Source organism: Desmodus rotundus, chromosome 7, assembly GCF_022682495.2.
Source record: "Desmodus rotundus isolate HL8 chromosome 7, HLdesRot8A.1, whole genome shotgun sequence".
Lineage (NCBI taxonomy): Eukaryota > Metazoa > Chordata > Mammalia > Chiroptera > Phyllostomidae > Desmodus > Desmodus rotundus.
The window spans coordinates 55,138,231-55,154,912 of NC_071393.1; the positions used below are offsets into that span (position 1 = coordinate 55,138,231).

At 35.1% G+C, this 16,682-nt stretch overlaps 1 protein-coding gene across 5 annotated transcripts in view; it reads right to left on the reverse strand.

Annotated features, from left to right (window-relative positions):
- ARHGAP5 (Rho GTPase activating protein 5) overlaps positions 1-16,682 on the reverse strand; it is a 73,091-nt gene that overhangs the window by 48,778 nt on the left and 7,631 nt on the right. For all 5 annotated transcript variants that reach the window (XM_053929111.2, XM_053929113.2, XM_053929109.2 and 2 more), the window contains one exon: positions 7,874-11,764. In XM_053929111.2, coding sequence (XP_053785086.1) covers positions 7,874-11,593 — 3,720 coding nt within the window. In that variant the 5' untranslated portion in view covers positions 11,594-11,764. The remainder of the gene's footprint in view (positions 1-7,873; positions 11,765-16,682) is intronic.

A 16,682-nucleotide genomic window follows, 5' to 3' on the forward strand; every position in this document is an offset into this window, starting at 1 on the left:
CAAAACTAATCCAACAAATGGGAAAAAGGACTATTCTAAAATACAGGCAGAGTATACTAGAATACTTCAGGCCTTGATGCACACTATAATAGCATATATTGACGGCTGCTACATGCCAGGCACTTGAAACACATAGTTCTAATTTCTAGCACAATTCCAAGAGAAGAATTATACATACCCTCCTCAACTTATGATGAGGTTACATCCCAATAAACCAATCATGAGTTTAAAAATATCACAAGTCAAAAATGCACTTAATATACCTAACCTACTGAACATCATAGTTCAGCCTCAAATGTGCTCAGAACATTGGTAGCACAGTACACTGTAGAGTATCGATTATTTACCCAGGTGACTGTGCGCCTGATTGGAAGCAGTGGCTTGCTGCCACTGCCCAGCATCATAAGAGAGTATCATACAGCATATCGCTAGCCCAGGGAACAATGAAAATTCAAAATTTGAAGTGTTTTCCACTAAATGTATATCACTTCATAAAGTAAAAAAAATAAAATAAAATCACAAGTAGAACCATTATAAGTCAGGGCCTAACTGTTGTTCTTATTTTACAGGTGAAGGACCCAGCTAAGAAAGGGTAACTGGTTTATTCTTACTCTCTACTTATTGTTCCTTAAGAATCATCTCTGCTACTTGTTTATTCAACTAGCAGTTCCTCAATACCCTGATACACTCTTCTTTGTATTCACTCTTTAGGTCATCTTGCCTATTGCCATCACTACCTTCACTGTCACCTAAATATGTATCTTCAACTCAGACCTCTCCTCTGAAAACTCATATATCTAACTGCCAAACTGACATCTCCCCTTGAACCCTAAAACCGAAGTTATAATTTCCACACCTCAATCCAAACTGGATAAATTTCCAATGCTCTATATCTATATCATGAATAGCATCAGCACTGATGAAGCTGCACAAGCTGGAAACCAACAAACTACCTTTCCTATCCTTTTTCATCATCCTCACCCTTCCCCCACATATACAAAAACATCATCGAATATTATGGATTTTAAGTATCTCTCCAATCCATCCCATTCTATCCATTGCCAATATTTTACCTATCCAGTCCAACACTCAAAGCTTTCATCGTGGTTCCTTTAGACTACTACAATACACCAACTCGTTTTCCACATCATTCAATCCCTTCTCCACACTAAAACCAAGTGATTCCAAATTCACTCACTGTCTAGTTTCAAATTACTCTTAGGCTAAATAACAAAAATTCCTAACATTGCTAAAAAGATCTGAGTGTAGTCCCTATTCTCAAATGTCTCCTCGTACTATTCTCTCCCATAGATCATGGGTCAGCAAAACTATGGCCTGGGGGCTCAATCAAGCTTGCTGCCTATATTTGAAAATAGCCATAACTCATTCATTTAAAAATTGTCTACGGCTGCTACTGTAATACAACAGCAGATTTTAGTAGTTATAACAGTGGCTGTTATACCCTCAAAGCCTAAAATATGTATTATCTGGCTATTTACAGAAAGTATGCCAACACTGCCTTAGATCAATGACCAAATGCAGTGACCTCCTTTAAGAACACACAACCATGTTTCCCCCTTGCCACATGAACATTCTATTCATTCAACATAAAATAGTCTTCCATCCACTGAAATAGTCCCCTAGTTAAGTCCCATTCATCTACCAGATCTAACTTAATATGACACCTTCTCAGGGAAGCCTTTTCTCACCTTCTAGACCAGCACATCTCAATTCAGACCAGCCACATTTCAAGCATCCAATGGCCTCATCTAGCTACCATGTTGGAAGGACAGCTTCAAGCCAGAGGTCTGTGGTTTGGGGGCTCTGTATGCTATTCTATCGGTTAAGGCGCCTATCCCAATGCTATATACCACATTGCCTTAAATACTAAATTTTACATCTGAATGAGTAAATACATACACATCATCACCATTCTACTTCTTCCTTATTCATAAGTATCCCATCTATTCTAGGTTCTTTGCTTTCCCATATATAGACTGGAATAAGTGTATGGTATTTCTTGAAAACCCTTGACACTTTGAATGAAACACTGAATTTAGACATCAGTTTTAAGAACAACTTATGATATCCCATATTCATGGATAAAAAGGCACTAGCTCCCCATTTATTTAGTTCCTCTTTAATGTCTTTCAATAAAGTTTTATACTTTCCCACAGATTTCAACATGATGTTATAGTTACTCCCAGGAACTTGATACTCTCTGCCTTACTTTTATAAACGGTGTTTAGCTGCTTATTGCTTTGTATAGCAATGCAGTCAACATTTGACTACTGATCTTACATTGAGCTATTTTGCTAACTCGTATCAATACTAATAATTTATCTGCAGATTTAAAAAATTACTTATAAACCTAAAAGCTTCTAATATATTAGTTCTCTAATTTTCTTAGGGTTCTAGTATCGTAACACATGACTCTAAAAATTAAAACAATGGTATACAAAAGTGCAAGGAGATTCTCTAACAGCTATAAAAGTAAGATAGCCAAGACTACTTACTGAGTAAAATCAACAGAAAGCAGATTGTAAGTACAACTCAAAGTCAACTTACCACTTCAATACAAACAAGGAAAAGATTGACACCAAGTGAAAAGAAGTATATTATACAAAACACTGAGTCAAATATAAGAACAATCTGCAAGTACAGAGAAAGAGAATCCAGGTCTGATATTAATTCCTATTTGTATATGTGGCTAGAAGTAATAAAAATTGAAGACAAACTACTGTATTAAGTGAATATAAGATGCCAGTGACTGAAAACAGAACCACATTTTATGTTCCTCTAAAATGAACAAAAAACCCATCACTGTTTTGTTTCTCTAAAAGAAGAAAAAGAAAAAAATAACCCACGTTACTTAAATTATGGCATGCCATCAATTGTTAGACATATCCAGATTTGAGATTTCAAAAAAAAAATGAATTTTAGAATAAAATATAGTTAAGTAACTAAATAGGACAAATCAGATGTGAAGAGATTTAATTTGATTCAAGGAACATTATCATTAATTAACTGGAATCAGGAACCATGCTAAAATTTCAGAATATAAATACAAATTTGGTACATTCCTTCCCCTCACAGTGCTCAGAGAAATTAACAATGAAAGATCTATAGTAATAATAAATATCAAGCCACGAAAATACTCATGCCTTTTGTACATTTATCCTAAAGATATAATCCACATTGAACAAATTTTAAAGCAAATTAATTAGCCACTTAAATAAAAAACAGCAAAATTTAAAACTTGGAAGCCTCATCATCTAGTTTTGATATAATTTGCTAAATGAAAAACTATGTAATGACAAAGTATAATTTGAAAGACTAAGAAGCGATATGGCAAAATACAATTAAGTGAAAAATATATATATATACAATATGATTCCAACTAAATAAATATTAAGTGTACTGGAAGATAAAAAGATCATTGGAAAATAGGTTCAAAATGTTCAAAACTCTATGTTCCAAAAATGTTCTTTCTATCTTTTTGAACATGGATTGGAGACAAAATAATATAGTAGTTGCCCATACCCGCATCCACAGCTTCCCTTTAGGCAGTTTCAGTTACTTTCATCAATCTTGGTCCAGAAATATTAAATGGAAAATTCCAAAATGAACCATTCATAAGTTTCAAATTGGGTGCTGACTAGTGTAATGAAACCTTTCAGTGTTCTGCTTCATCCTGCCTAGGACATGAATTATCCCTTTGTCCAGAGTATCTCCACTGTGTATGCCACCTGCTCACTACTCACTTATAGTCAGCTAGGTTAGCAGATGAAGTATCCCAGTATCACAGTGCTTATATTCAAGTACCTTTATTTTACTCAATAATGCCATATTCATGTAACTTTTATTACAGTATATTATTACAACTGTTCTATTTTATCATAAGTTGTTGTTAATCTCTCACTGTGCTAATTTATAAATTAAACTTTATCACAGGTATGTATACGACAAAACATAGTATATACAGGATTTGGTACTATCCACAATTTCAGGCAGCCACTGGCAGTCTTGGAATGCATCCCCCTCCAGACAAGGGGGAATACTGTAGTGTGGTTTCATTGTTAAATTCTCTGAATTTGGTATCTGTACTGTTGCTACTTAAGAGAGTATTTTTATCCTTAAGAAGTACACAATAAAACAGCTAACGGTTAAAAAAAAAAGTCCAATATCTCCAATTTGATGTCAAAGGGTTCAGGAACCCGCCCCCCCCCTCCCCCGCCCCAGCTCAAGTAAGTAGGACAAAATGTAAACAATTGGCAAATCTCAATTTGGACAATTGGACAAAATTAAACTCTTTACTCTTCCTGCAAGTTTTCTCTAAGTTGAAATTATATCAAAATAAAAAGTTAGCAAAACAATAAAGTAGACTTATGATCAAAAATGGTAAAGTAGCCTTGGCTGATGTGGCTCAGTGGATTAAGTGCCAGCTGCAAAGTGAAAGGTCGCCAGTTCCATTCACTGTCAGGGCACATGCCTGGGTTGTGGGCCAGGTCCCCACTAGAGGACACTCGAGAGGCAACCACACATTGATGTTTCTCTGGCACATCGATGTTTCTCTCCCTCTTTCTCTCTCCCTTCTCTGAAAATAAATAAATACAATTTTAAAAAAAAGGAAAAATAAGAGCAATGTAAAATGGAAATACTGTAGATGCTTTATTTTTGTTAATAGGCATTATGTAATTTTAATAACATAAGCAAATTAGAAGAAAAACACTGAAGTCTTTTGGCAGTGATACTATACGCAGTGCAGTCTAGTGATAATAGCGTGAAAAGATGCCAGGGATATTTAGTTAGCAGTGTGGCCTGAGTCAGAATTTGTGGTATAGATCTAGATGATCCTTATTTCAACAGTTTAAATGCTTAATCTAAAAAACAATGATAAAATAAGGAAATACTGCAACTTAAATTTAGAAAATAAAGTAAGGTCTACCCAACTACGGGGCAGCAATTACTATATGTAGGAAAACTCACTCAAAATATCTATATCTTCAATTGGGCTTAATAAACAGCAGACAGCTGTAGTAAATATTAAGGTGATGGCCTTATTGGACGAAGAAATTAGCAATACGTAGAATAAAAGATTACTGAATGCCATCTGAAAACCGTAAAAACCTTGAATAAAAGTTAAAGGGGGAAAAATCAGGCCAACTATAATAGAATAACAATAAAAAAATTATATGTATATGCAATGAAAAAAACTTTATGTACACTCCAGTGTCAAATATAATAGCATTAAAAGTAAAGGTGCTGAGAGGTTCCAGCCAAGATGGAGGCATAGGTAGACACATTTTGCTTCCTAGAAACAAAAGAAGGATAAGAACCTATTTAAAAACAAAAATAACCAGAACTGCCAGAAAACTGAACTGTATGGAAGTCCGACGACCAAGGACTTAAAGAAACATTCACCCAGACTGGTAGGAGGGGCAGAGATGGGAAGCCCAGGCAGTGAGGACACATAACAAGGCTGTAGCTGGCAGACTGGGTGGTCAAGAGGGCAGTGGACGGGGCGGTTGAGGCGGCAGCTGGCAGACCAGGATATCCCACATTCATGTGGGGATAAGCCTGGAGGAACAAGTAGGGAGTGAGTGAGACAGACCACGTGCAACCCAGGGTTCCAGCACGTGAAACTAAAGCCTCAAAACCCTGGCTGTAAAAACCTGTGGGGGTTACAGCAGCAGAAGAAACTCCCATTCTCACAGGAGAGTCTGTTGGAGGGTCCTACCAGATCCTAGAACGTATACAAGTCCACCCACCTTGGAATCAGCAACTGAAAGGGCACAATCCACTTGTGGGAAGCAAAGAAAGTGACTGAAAACAGGGCAAGAGCCAAGCAAGTGCCATTGTTACCTCTCTGACCTGCCCCCTGCCACATACAGCACCACAATGTAGCCAAGTGGGTTGCCCCACCCTGGCAAATACGTAAGGCCCTGCCTCTTACAATCTAACAGGTGTGCTGAGACAAAGAAATATGGCCCAAATAAAGAACAAATCAAAATTCCAGAAAAAGAACTAAGCAATGAGGGGATAGCTAACCTATCAGATGCAGAGTTCAAAACACTGGTAATCAGGATACTCACAGAAATGATTGAGAACAGCTGCAAAGTCAAGAAGTGAACGCTATGCCAAGTGAAATAAAAAATATATAGAGAACCAACAGTAAAGGGAAGAAAACCAGGGCTCAAATCAAAGATTTGGAACAGAAGGAATAAACAAACATTCAATCAGAACAAAATGAAGAAACAAGAATTCAAAAAAATGAGGAGAGTCTTAGGAACCTCTGGGACAACTTTAAACATTCCAACATCCAAATCATAGAGGTGCCAGAAGGAGAAGAGGAAGAGCAAGAAATTGAAAACTTATTTGAAAAAAATAATGAAGGAGAACTCCCCTAACCTAGTGAAGGAACTAGATGTGCACCTCTAGGAAGCTCACAGTCCCAAAGAAGTTGGATCCTAGGAGGAACACACCAAGACACATTGTAATTAAGTTACCCACGATTAAAGATAAGGAGACAATCTTAAAAGCAGCAAGAGGAAAGGAGAGTTACCTACAAAGGAGTTCCCATAAAACTATCAGCTGATTTCTCAAAAGAAACTTTACAAGCAAGAAGGGGCTGGAAGAAGTATTCAAAGTCGTGAAAGGCAAGGACCTACAACCTAGATTATCCAGCAAAGCTGTCATTTAGAATGGAAGGGCAGATAAAATTCCTCCCAGACAAGGTCAAGTTAAAGGAGTTCATCACCACCAAGCCCTTATTATGTGAAATGTTAAAAGGGACTTATCTAAGAAAAAGAAGATAATCAAAACTATGAACATTAAAATGACAACAAACTTACAACTGAACCTAAAACAAACAAACAAAGCAAACAACTAGAACAGGAACAGAATCACAGAAATGGAGATCACATGGAGGGTTATCAGTGGGGAGGGAAGAGAATGGGGGGGAAAGGAACAGGGAATAAGAAGCATAATTGGTAGGCACAAAATAGACAGGGGGAGGTTAAGAATAATACAAGAAATGGAGAAGCCAAAGAACGACCCATGGACATGAACTAAGCAGGGGGAATGCTGGAGGGTGGGTGGTTACAGGAAGGAGGGGGATAAAGGGGAGAAAAAATGGGACAACTGTAATAGCATAATCATTAAAATATATTTCAAAAAAAATGAAGGTGCTTAAGTACCGCTGTGAAAAATATCTGATAAAAATAAAAACTATTAAATTCAACATTAATTGCACACATACTTAGGTTTCTAATGCTTTATACCGTCAGATAAATTAGTAACTATTTAAAATATGACAAAAAAAAACTTGCTATTTGGACAGAATTCTGTAATTCATACTTAAAAAACCTTTCTGCAAGTCTTTAGGCAGTATACCACTATCCAAAGAAGCTTCCTGGAAAAGTTATTTTCAAGTCTATAAATTTTTAGTTTTATTGTTCTGTTATTATGTTTGAGTGAGACATATATATGAAATTCTTATTACAAAACTGATAGGTCTGCAAGGAAAAATAGACAAATGGGATGCTTACAAAACAAAATAAAAAAAAGGAACAAAAGTACCGTATATATGGATTTCTACAAAGAGAACATATTCACCTAGAATTTTCATGCTGAATAGGAAATAAAACTACGCCAAGTAAGATAAAGCACAAATAATCAAAATCCAATACAACCAGTAACAAAAAAAATTTCACAAAACATTCAGAAAAATTTAAAGAGCTGATAACTTCCTTTACTGAATAAAAGTGCAACTTAAGTTCTCACTGATACCAATTCCATTATCTTTAAAAAAAATTTTTTAAGGTAAAAACAAACATCTTTATAAACATTACTGGCCATAAATTAAACTTACCTTTTTATCTTCTTTTCCTTTGTGGATTTTCTTCTTCATTTTCTTATCATCTAATTCCTGGTCTGAAGTGATTGCAGGATTATCAATACCACCTTTCCAAGTTTCAACAGGAGAAAGAAGTGGATCTTCTTCACTTCCACGATGTCTTCCTTTTCTTTTTGTTTTAGAAGTTGTGAAAGCCTCATCATCACTTGCATCTGAATGTGTTCTTCGATAGTATGACTTGGCTTTACTAAATAGGGTTTTAGATTTATATTTGTATTTTGAAGGCCTCCGTTCCCCATGACTTTTTGAGGTTCTTTCAGAAAATCCATTTTCTTCATCTCCTTGGGTGTTATTTACAAATGAGTTTCGAATTTTAATAATGCGATTCTGACTATCATCTGGGACAACATATATCTCATCAGAACAGCCCTTCTGTTTGAAAATTGTGTCAATGGGTTCCGCATAGTTATCTGAAGGATCCATATCTTCAGGATGTGCCAAAGGCACCCGGGAAGTCTGTTTTCTTGGATTTTTACCAATACCAGCTTCAATTGTTTTTAAAAGGTTTGGATCCAGTTTCTTCACATTCGTCTTAGGTACAACTGGTTTAGGTTTAATAGGTGGAGGCACTTTATGGTTGCGTTCATGGTCATGACAGTTGGGGGTGCTATGAATAGGATATTCATTTCCTTCAAAATCTAATCTATATCTGGAACGGTCACTAGGTGTTGGAAGCAACTGTACATCATCCCCAATTGGACTATAAGGAGGTGGTGCTTCTGTATCATCATCTGAATCAGGGTAGTTGTTATAAGGAAAACAGTCTCTGGGAGATGGTAGAAAAACATCCTCACTGTGATGGGTTGATTCCCTTGTATTATCAGATAAATAGGAATTTTCTATCATATTTTTTTTCTCTAGAACATCACTGAAAAACAGTGTAAAGACCTCAGTTTGCCGATGATACTGAGATAAAGAATACAATGCTGTAAATTTAGCAGTGATCTCAGTCGCAATGTGTTCTCCTTCAGTCATTAACTCTTTAATGGCCTCATTTTCAAAAAAATCTGCTTGGCTGTCAGTAACTGCCACCAGCTGTACAGGAATGGTGTCCTGAACTTCAGAGAGAAATGCTCGAAGCATTCCCATTGATGCTTTTCGTTTGGCAGAATAAACTAATATATATCCATGAACAAGTTCATCTTTCCTTACTCCAATTGAGGAATGATATGATAATATTGTGATCTGTATTCGCCTCCTTTTTTCACCAATGATTTTATCAAGCATTAGGGAATTATTCTGTCCAGCTTGAGCAGCGCTGCAAGAATGAGAATCAAGGAAGGGTGAAAGAATAAGATCCACACTAAATGGATCACCACACATGGCACACATGACAATTCTCAAGTCAGCTTCTGATACATCCTTACTGGTGGGAACTGGGCTTACCACATCTAAATTATGTTTAACTGATTCTAATACTCCTCTTAGAGCTTGCTTTATTTGAGTTTCATTAAACTTACGAGGATATGTACCAGCAGGTACATCTACAAAAGGACACTGTAACTTGTTTGCCAACTGCTGCCCTTGGTGCCTGAGAATTGGTAGATTTTTACTAATAGAATCTCTCTGATTTGCCAGAATTAATGTAAATGGAAGATTAGCCATATATTTATCTTTCCTGATCTGAGAAGCTTCAGTTCTTATTTTTCCAATAAATTCCCCAATAAAATTCAGTGACTCAATGGAATTAAATACACAGAAGCACCCATGCGGTTTAAAGGCGACAGTCCATGACTGACTTAAAAAGTAAGGCGACTTGGCATCAACTGGTCGAAGATCAAGTTCATAAATTTTTCCATCTAAGGCATACTCATCATCGGTGGATTGTGTCCTTATCTCATTTGCTAGTTCTTGGGCAAGGCCATCCTTCCCTAAAATGAAAAGGTTAACTTTATCTATATTGGTACTATCATGATACAACCGTAAGCGGCTGTGATCCAACTGCAGAAGACTACTGGCAAGTAACTGCTCTACTTTAATGTCCGTACAATTTTGGCCACTGAGACATGTTTCTTTAGTGGGATGATAAACAAACCCTATATGCTTAAGTAGAAGAGACTCTCTATCAGGTGCAAGTTTCTGTAAAGCTTTATATCTAGGTTCTTCACTCAAAACTGTATGAATTTCACTCATTTTATCTGAGCTAGGTGTTGCATTAAGATCTAAATCATAAAAAAGTTCAGAATGCTCAAAAAGCATCTCCTGAAACTCTTCTTTGGCTTTTTCAACTATTTCTCGCTGATGCCTACTATACACTTCTTTGCTATCAGCCTCTGTAATATACTTGAAGGCTTCATCCTCCATAACAAAGCACATAACTTCCTCCCATGGCTGCCCAGGTGAAATGAACTGAATTTTTTCCAAAGTCTTTTTGAATTTTTCCTTCATTTCTACCCTCCTCTTCTCTGATATTAGATGTTGTACATGGTTCTGATAGACTTTTTCAGCTTCTAAAGTGCTTAGGAGGTCAAATGGAATTCGCCTATCGTTAACTTTGTCTATATGGTCAGTTTCATCCCAAGGTGTTTTTTCTAGCACCACAAAACATAACTGAAAATCTGCTCTCTTTTCCATTAACTTCAAAGCTTCTGACCAATTCATATGTTCAATCTCTTCAAGATTTGGCAAAAGAGTGTTAAAAGCTCTTGGTAAGGTATTTATATATTCTTCTCTCCTTTTTCTTATATGTTCCTGTTTCAGCTGTTCTATATGTTTTGAGAATGTATTTCTGGCCTTTTTTGTTCCCTCTAAGTTGATATATTCTTCATAATCAGGATGATTTTTTAATTTGTTACTAACAGTTTTCCAAGTTGCATGATAATCTCTCACAGTCTGCACAAGTTTTTCAAACTTATCTGTTGCTGTGACAACAAGTTGTCTCTGTGTTTTAAAAGCATCCAGATAGGGAATAATTTTAGGTTTGCCACGAGTTTTATCCAACATTTGTACCAGTGCAGTGAAACATGTTTCAATGTTGACGTTCAATCGTGCTGATGTTTCCACTACAAGAAGGTTCTTTTTGTTTGAAGCAAATGCCTGAACTTCTCTAAGATAGTGATCCACACATTCATCACATTTAGTTGCTGCTATTATTACAGGTTTTTTCGATTTTGATAGTTGGACAAAAAGGTTATTCACAAATTTAAGTTGATCATCAAACTTCCTATTGCATCCCTGACTTACGTCAATGCACAATAAAAATCCATCCACACTGAGCTTCCCTTCAGGCATTTGCTTCTGTTCAAAGTCTTGCTCCAGGCCTAGTTGATCAGTGCAAATGTACATTAGTTTTTCTGCTGACTGCAATTTAGAGGCAGCTGCACGTTTTATATATGGTTGCAAATTCGTACTCCGATGAGGCAAGAAAGTCTGGTCATCAATGAACTCTGTTTGTTCAATGACATGAATTTTGCATTCTACTCCATCTTCACCATTTAGTGTTATATCACCCCAGTACAAAAAGTGATCATTGTTTACTACTCGTCCTCCAAAGTCAATGGTGCTGAGCACAGAAGTGTGCTCTGGATAATATTCATCTGCTTTTGAGCGTACAAATCTATTGCACAAACAAGACTTTCCAACTCCACAGTTACCTTTGTCTTTTTCAGTCCCAGAGAGTCCAACTACACTGATAGTATAGGATGGGGGGCGAGGCTCTTTGTTTTTTGCCATCATTACCCTCTTCTCATGTCTCTACATTCATAAAGGTAACCAGATATACTTCTCATTCTGAAAATAAAATCATCTCAAAATATAGATCCTGAATTTCAGAACTATATTTGGTTCTTTGTATTTCCCTCATTTTTGTGCAGCAAGGTCTTCAAAATCATATGGATCATCATCTTCCTAGAAAGAAGAGAAAAAGGAAAAATCTTAATCATGAATTACACACATTAAATTATATACATATTAAAGATATCCACAACAAAACACCATGCAAGTTAACACTGGATGTATTTTAAAAAATCATCATAAAGAGTCTGTGGTTTATTGTTATAAAAGGAAGTGACCTCAAAATTTAAGGCGATTCTAACAATATAACTAATACAAAATTTAATCTCACAATCTTTAAAATAAACCCTTTTAACCAAATGTGCATTTTGTCTCTACTCTTTCCTTTGAGTTTAAGAAAACAACTAGCCCTTTCCCCTACCCTCAATTTTCCTGCCTTCAATGTCTAGAGACTATGCTTTGTTATAACTAAAATGTACTAGTTGCTTTTTAAATGTACTCCCTCACAACATTTAAACAACCTGCTTTCTAACCTGATCTCAGAACTTGTTCCCTAAAATGAAATTTCATGTGAATTTATTAGTAAGATTTTAGAATTTAAAAAATTTTCAAGAAATTTCGACACTCCCTTGAAGTCTATCAAATATTATGCCCAAAGACAATTAAGATATTCAAATACTTACAAGTGGAAATAGAAATAAATGGACACTTAGTGTAAATAATTTTAATATTTGACTAGATCAATGCTTCTCACAGTAAGGTAAAGGATCAGTTTTTTACTTCATATCTATAAGCTCACTTTTGTAAAATAAATAACATTCTTAAAAGATCTTCACCTGAGGATACGCTTATTGATTTTAGAGAGAGAAAAACATCAATCAGTTGCCTCCCCTACACATTCCAACCCAGGATGGAACCCACAACCTAAGTATGAGCCTTGACTAGGGATCGAACTGGTAACCTTTTGGTGTATGGGATGACACTCCAATCAAATGAGCCACCCAGCCAGGGCATAAATAATATTTTTTAAAAATCTGAGCCCCAATTTCTTGTTAGATCCAAGAGACATAAAATTACTGTCAAATTGTTTCTAAGTATCCTTGATTTCTACATTTATTTCCTCTCAGTTATAAAGAGCTCATGAACCACATTTAAGTAGCACCAAGCTATAAAGAATTTTAAGAGTATACATTTGAGACAATCTTTTAGAAGTATTTTATATAGCAGCAACATTAAATAAGTTTTAAGAATTTCATGTAATTTAGGTTATTTATGTGGAAACAATGACTCAGTCTCTTAATTTCACTTGGGAGATTTTTTTACATCCTTTTGAGGTTGAGTTAAAAACAATACATTTCCACTACATCAAAATTTTACAGGATAGGGAAAATACCCAGTTATATATACCAACATATGTTAAAGTTATCTTTAATCCAGATAAAGAATATAAAGAACCTGACAATAAAAATAAAGGTAAGGAAAGAACTACCACCTGGCCCCCAATACCTGGCTTCCCCACTGACCTCAATTTCAAGTAAACATCTATTCAGATTATGCTGCATATTTGGTATACTAACAACTAATGATAAAGAGAAGCTGTTCTTATCATTTAAATTTTTGACTATCATTTCAGGTAAATATTTAAAAATAAAATCTCAGCCTTATTCTTGTATTCCAGAAGTTTATTCTATTATAGCCTCAACTAAATATTAGTATCAGCCATGTGACATTCAAACAAAATATTTACTAGGTTCACCTTTGTAGTAAATAGATTACTATGTTGAAGGAGCAACAAAAGAAGTAGAAAACTACGAATAAATACAACCGATTACAAGTAAGACTATCATATCCTCGTTTATAACAACGGTAAAGACCTAAATCTCTTGAGGCGTGGTTCCCCCATCTATAAAATGGGGCTACATTATCTATACAAATTTTAAGAACTAAGTAATTTTTTCAAATGTAAAGTGCCTAGCAAAAAAATGGTGTTTAATAAATAGTTCAGTTTCTTAATATGATACTCTCTCTCCCCCTCTAAAATCAATAAACATATCCTTGGGTGAAGATTTTTTTAAAAAATTAGGACTGTCCCATCCAATCCCATTAACTTTTTTTTTTTTTTAAGTAAATTTTTAAAAAAATCTTAAATCTGGTAAAATTAGGGTTTGCACTTAGCAGCAAGTTTAACATTCTTTACCTAAACTTTTGGTTACCTAACCCTAAATAAAAGAACAATTGGACTACTTTATTTATGGGTATTTACCAAAAAGAAAACAGTGAATTAACTGGACAAAGTTACACACAGTGATAAAAAGGGAAACTACTTGGTGAAAACAGCATGATTCCATAGCTAACAAGGAAACAACCCAAAACAGTAGAATATGAGGTCTATCTTTCCTTACTAGAAAAACAAAAAACTGCAGACAATATACTTTAAAATGTACATCAAAAGAAAACTTATCTAGTGATTACCTTAGGGAATTTTTATATTAAACAATACAAACAGTAGAACTACACAGAGCCCTTTCTTAAATAAATACCTATTCTAAAAATTAAGAGCAATTCAAAGACTACCACAGTTGAAGACAAAGTTGTTAACAGAGATAAAAGAAGACTATGCCATAGGGACCTGAGCACTGCAGACATTTTTCAACTATTAATCAAATCCTTGTCAGTCATATTTTTATTAATATTTCTTTATGCTTATCCAAACACATTAAAACTCATTTCTGCTATCCTGTATAACATAAACCTCAAAATAGTGAGCTACCTTTCTATCTTAAGTTACAGATTATAAGAGCAGAAACAAAACCTTATCGCAAAATGTATTTTAAAACAAAGATGAATGGAGTCATGAAGTCATCACCCTTTCATTGGTTACTGAAAACTGGAAGGCTTTTTATCTAAAAGAGAAATAAAACTATATTATATTGAGGACAAATTTTAATACTAAGGCTTCAACAGACTGCAATTAATTTGATAGCAGCAGTCTCTGAATCATGAATATTAAAATTTTAATTAAAAATAAGTTAGAGCTGCATAACATTTATGGTTTTCACAGAAAATTCACAATTAACTACCAATTAGATACAGAAAGGAACATCCATGTCCTTTCTAACAATGCTCTCACAGGTGGGCTGGCTACCTGCTGGTATTCTGAAATCAGCTCCAAGATCTTATGTCATGAGTCACCCAGCAGTGATTTTCAAACTGTGGAAAAATTCTTTCCCCTAGGGGTAGGAAAGAAGAATATTGAGCAAATAGTACTGCTTTCTCCTTTCAACTCTCTCAAAAGAGCAGTGCTTTCTTTATCTGATTTACAGGTTTACTTAACTCAGAGGCTTTAGTTAGGAAAGTGTTTTCAGATTTTAAAAAAGTTTTAGAAACCCGAGACTAGAAAAAAATTGCCACCACCTGCCCTCAAAAATATTTTGCCATTTGTTTAGGTGAGTATGGTACTACACCTCATGGAGAAAGCTTTCATGAGGTTGGCTGTTAATAGATTAAAAGGGAGTTTAATTTCAGACACTTGGGTAGTTTTATAAATACATGAATTTACTGGCCCTCAACATCCAAGTCAATATTGCCCTCTACTCACTAACCAAGGTATTTTTTCTACCATGCAGATAAAGAATCCATTGTTTTGTTATATCCACCAGTAATAAACTAATGGCCAATGTCTATGTGAGGGATGTTCATTTTGAAAATTCCTTTCAAATATGTTTAATGGTAATATTTATGTCGATCGCATATATCTTTTCTACATTTGATGTAACTTTAATATAACTTCTCATTTTCTAACTTCTAGCATCATGCTTATTTTTACTCAAGTAAACCAAGAGGAACAATGACCTACTCAAAGTTAGAGTTAAGGAGGGTCTCTTAATGAACAATCTTTACCTTAAGCATTAGAACACTTTTGTTATTAAGCTTTTGCTAGTCTGCAATGCTGTTTCTTATTTTGCCTTTAGATAATTTAGCTAATCTTATTTCAAGGAAATGTTTAGATTAACCATCCTTAAAGAAATTAATACAATGTATAATTTGAGTGGAATTGTCCTAGAATTGTGTGCTGAAATAAAGCTCTCTCTACAACTAAGTTTTCTAAGACATTTCTACTAAGCCATTCAAATGTTAACATGCTCCTTTTATTGTAGTTTTAATAACATGAAGTGGCTTTCTGCAAAAAAAATTTTTTGAAGTTCTACAAGGAATCTTGGAAACTGAAAAAAAAAAGATTGTTAGTAATTTTGAATTTAAACTAAAATTTGTTTGTGCCTTTCCACAAAACTGTTGCATTCATTATAATAACTATAATTTTAAAAATATTTTAACCTTTGAAGTTATAGTGTCAGGAAATTCCTACTGGATCTCTCTTCAAAATATATCCATAATCTATCAACTTTCACTATCTTTACTGCTATAACTCTGACCATCATGTCTGGCCCTACAATATTCCGAGGCTTCTAAACTAACTTCCCCACTTCCACTCCTTCTCCCCTTCCCCAGTTTATTCCTATCAGAACATCCAGAATATTCCTTTTAAAACACAAATTAGAGAGCCTCCCATTCTTCTGCTCAAAACTCTCCAGTAGCTCCTAAAAGTAAAAAACAAGTCCTTTCAATGGCTTACTGTAAGATCTTCCTTCTCCAACTCTGTGTGCTACTATTGGCCCCACTCTCATTCTGCTCCAGTCACAATGAGGAACACTGAACAGTTCCTTGACGTATTATGCATGTTCTTGTGTTTGCACTTACTTTTCCTAATAGTCCCCCACCAAAAACACCCCTGCTTAACTCCTTACCTCCTAACTCACCATACAACTTTATTTATTTTGTTATTAACTCTCCCTTTCCCCACCCTACTTCAGGTTTAATAAAGATTCACAAAGATACGTATTTTTATTTCATCAATACATCCCAAGAGCCTACAACAGAGTCTTCCCACATAGCAACTACTCCATAAGTGCGTGAATCCTGTAACGTGTATTAAAATCAAAATGTTCTTAATTCCATGGCAAATAAAAAAGTG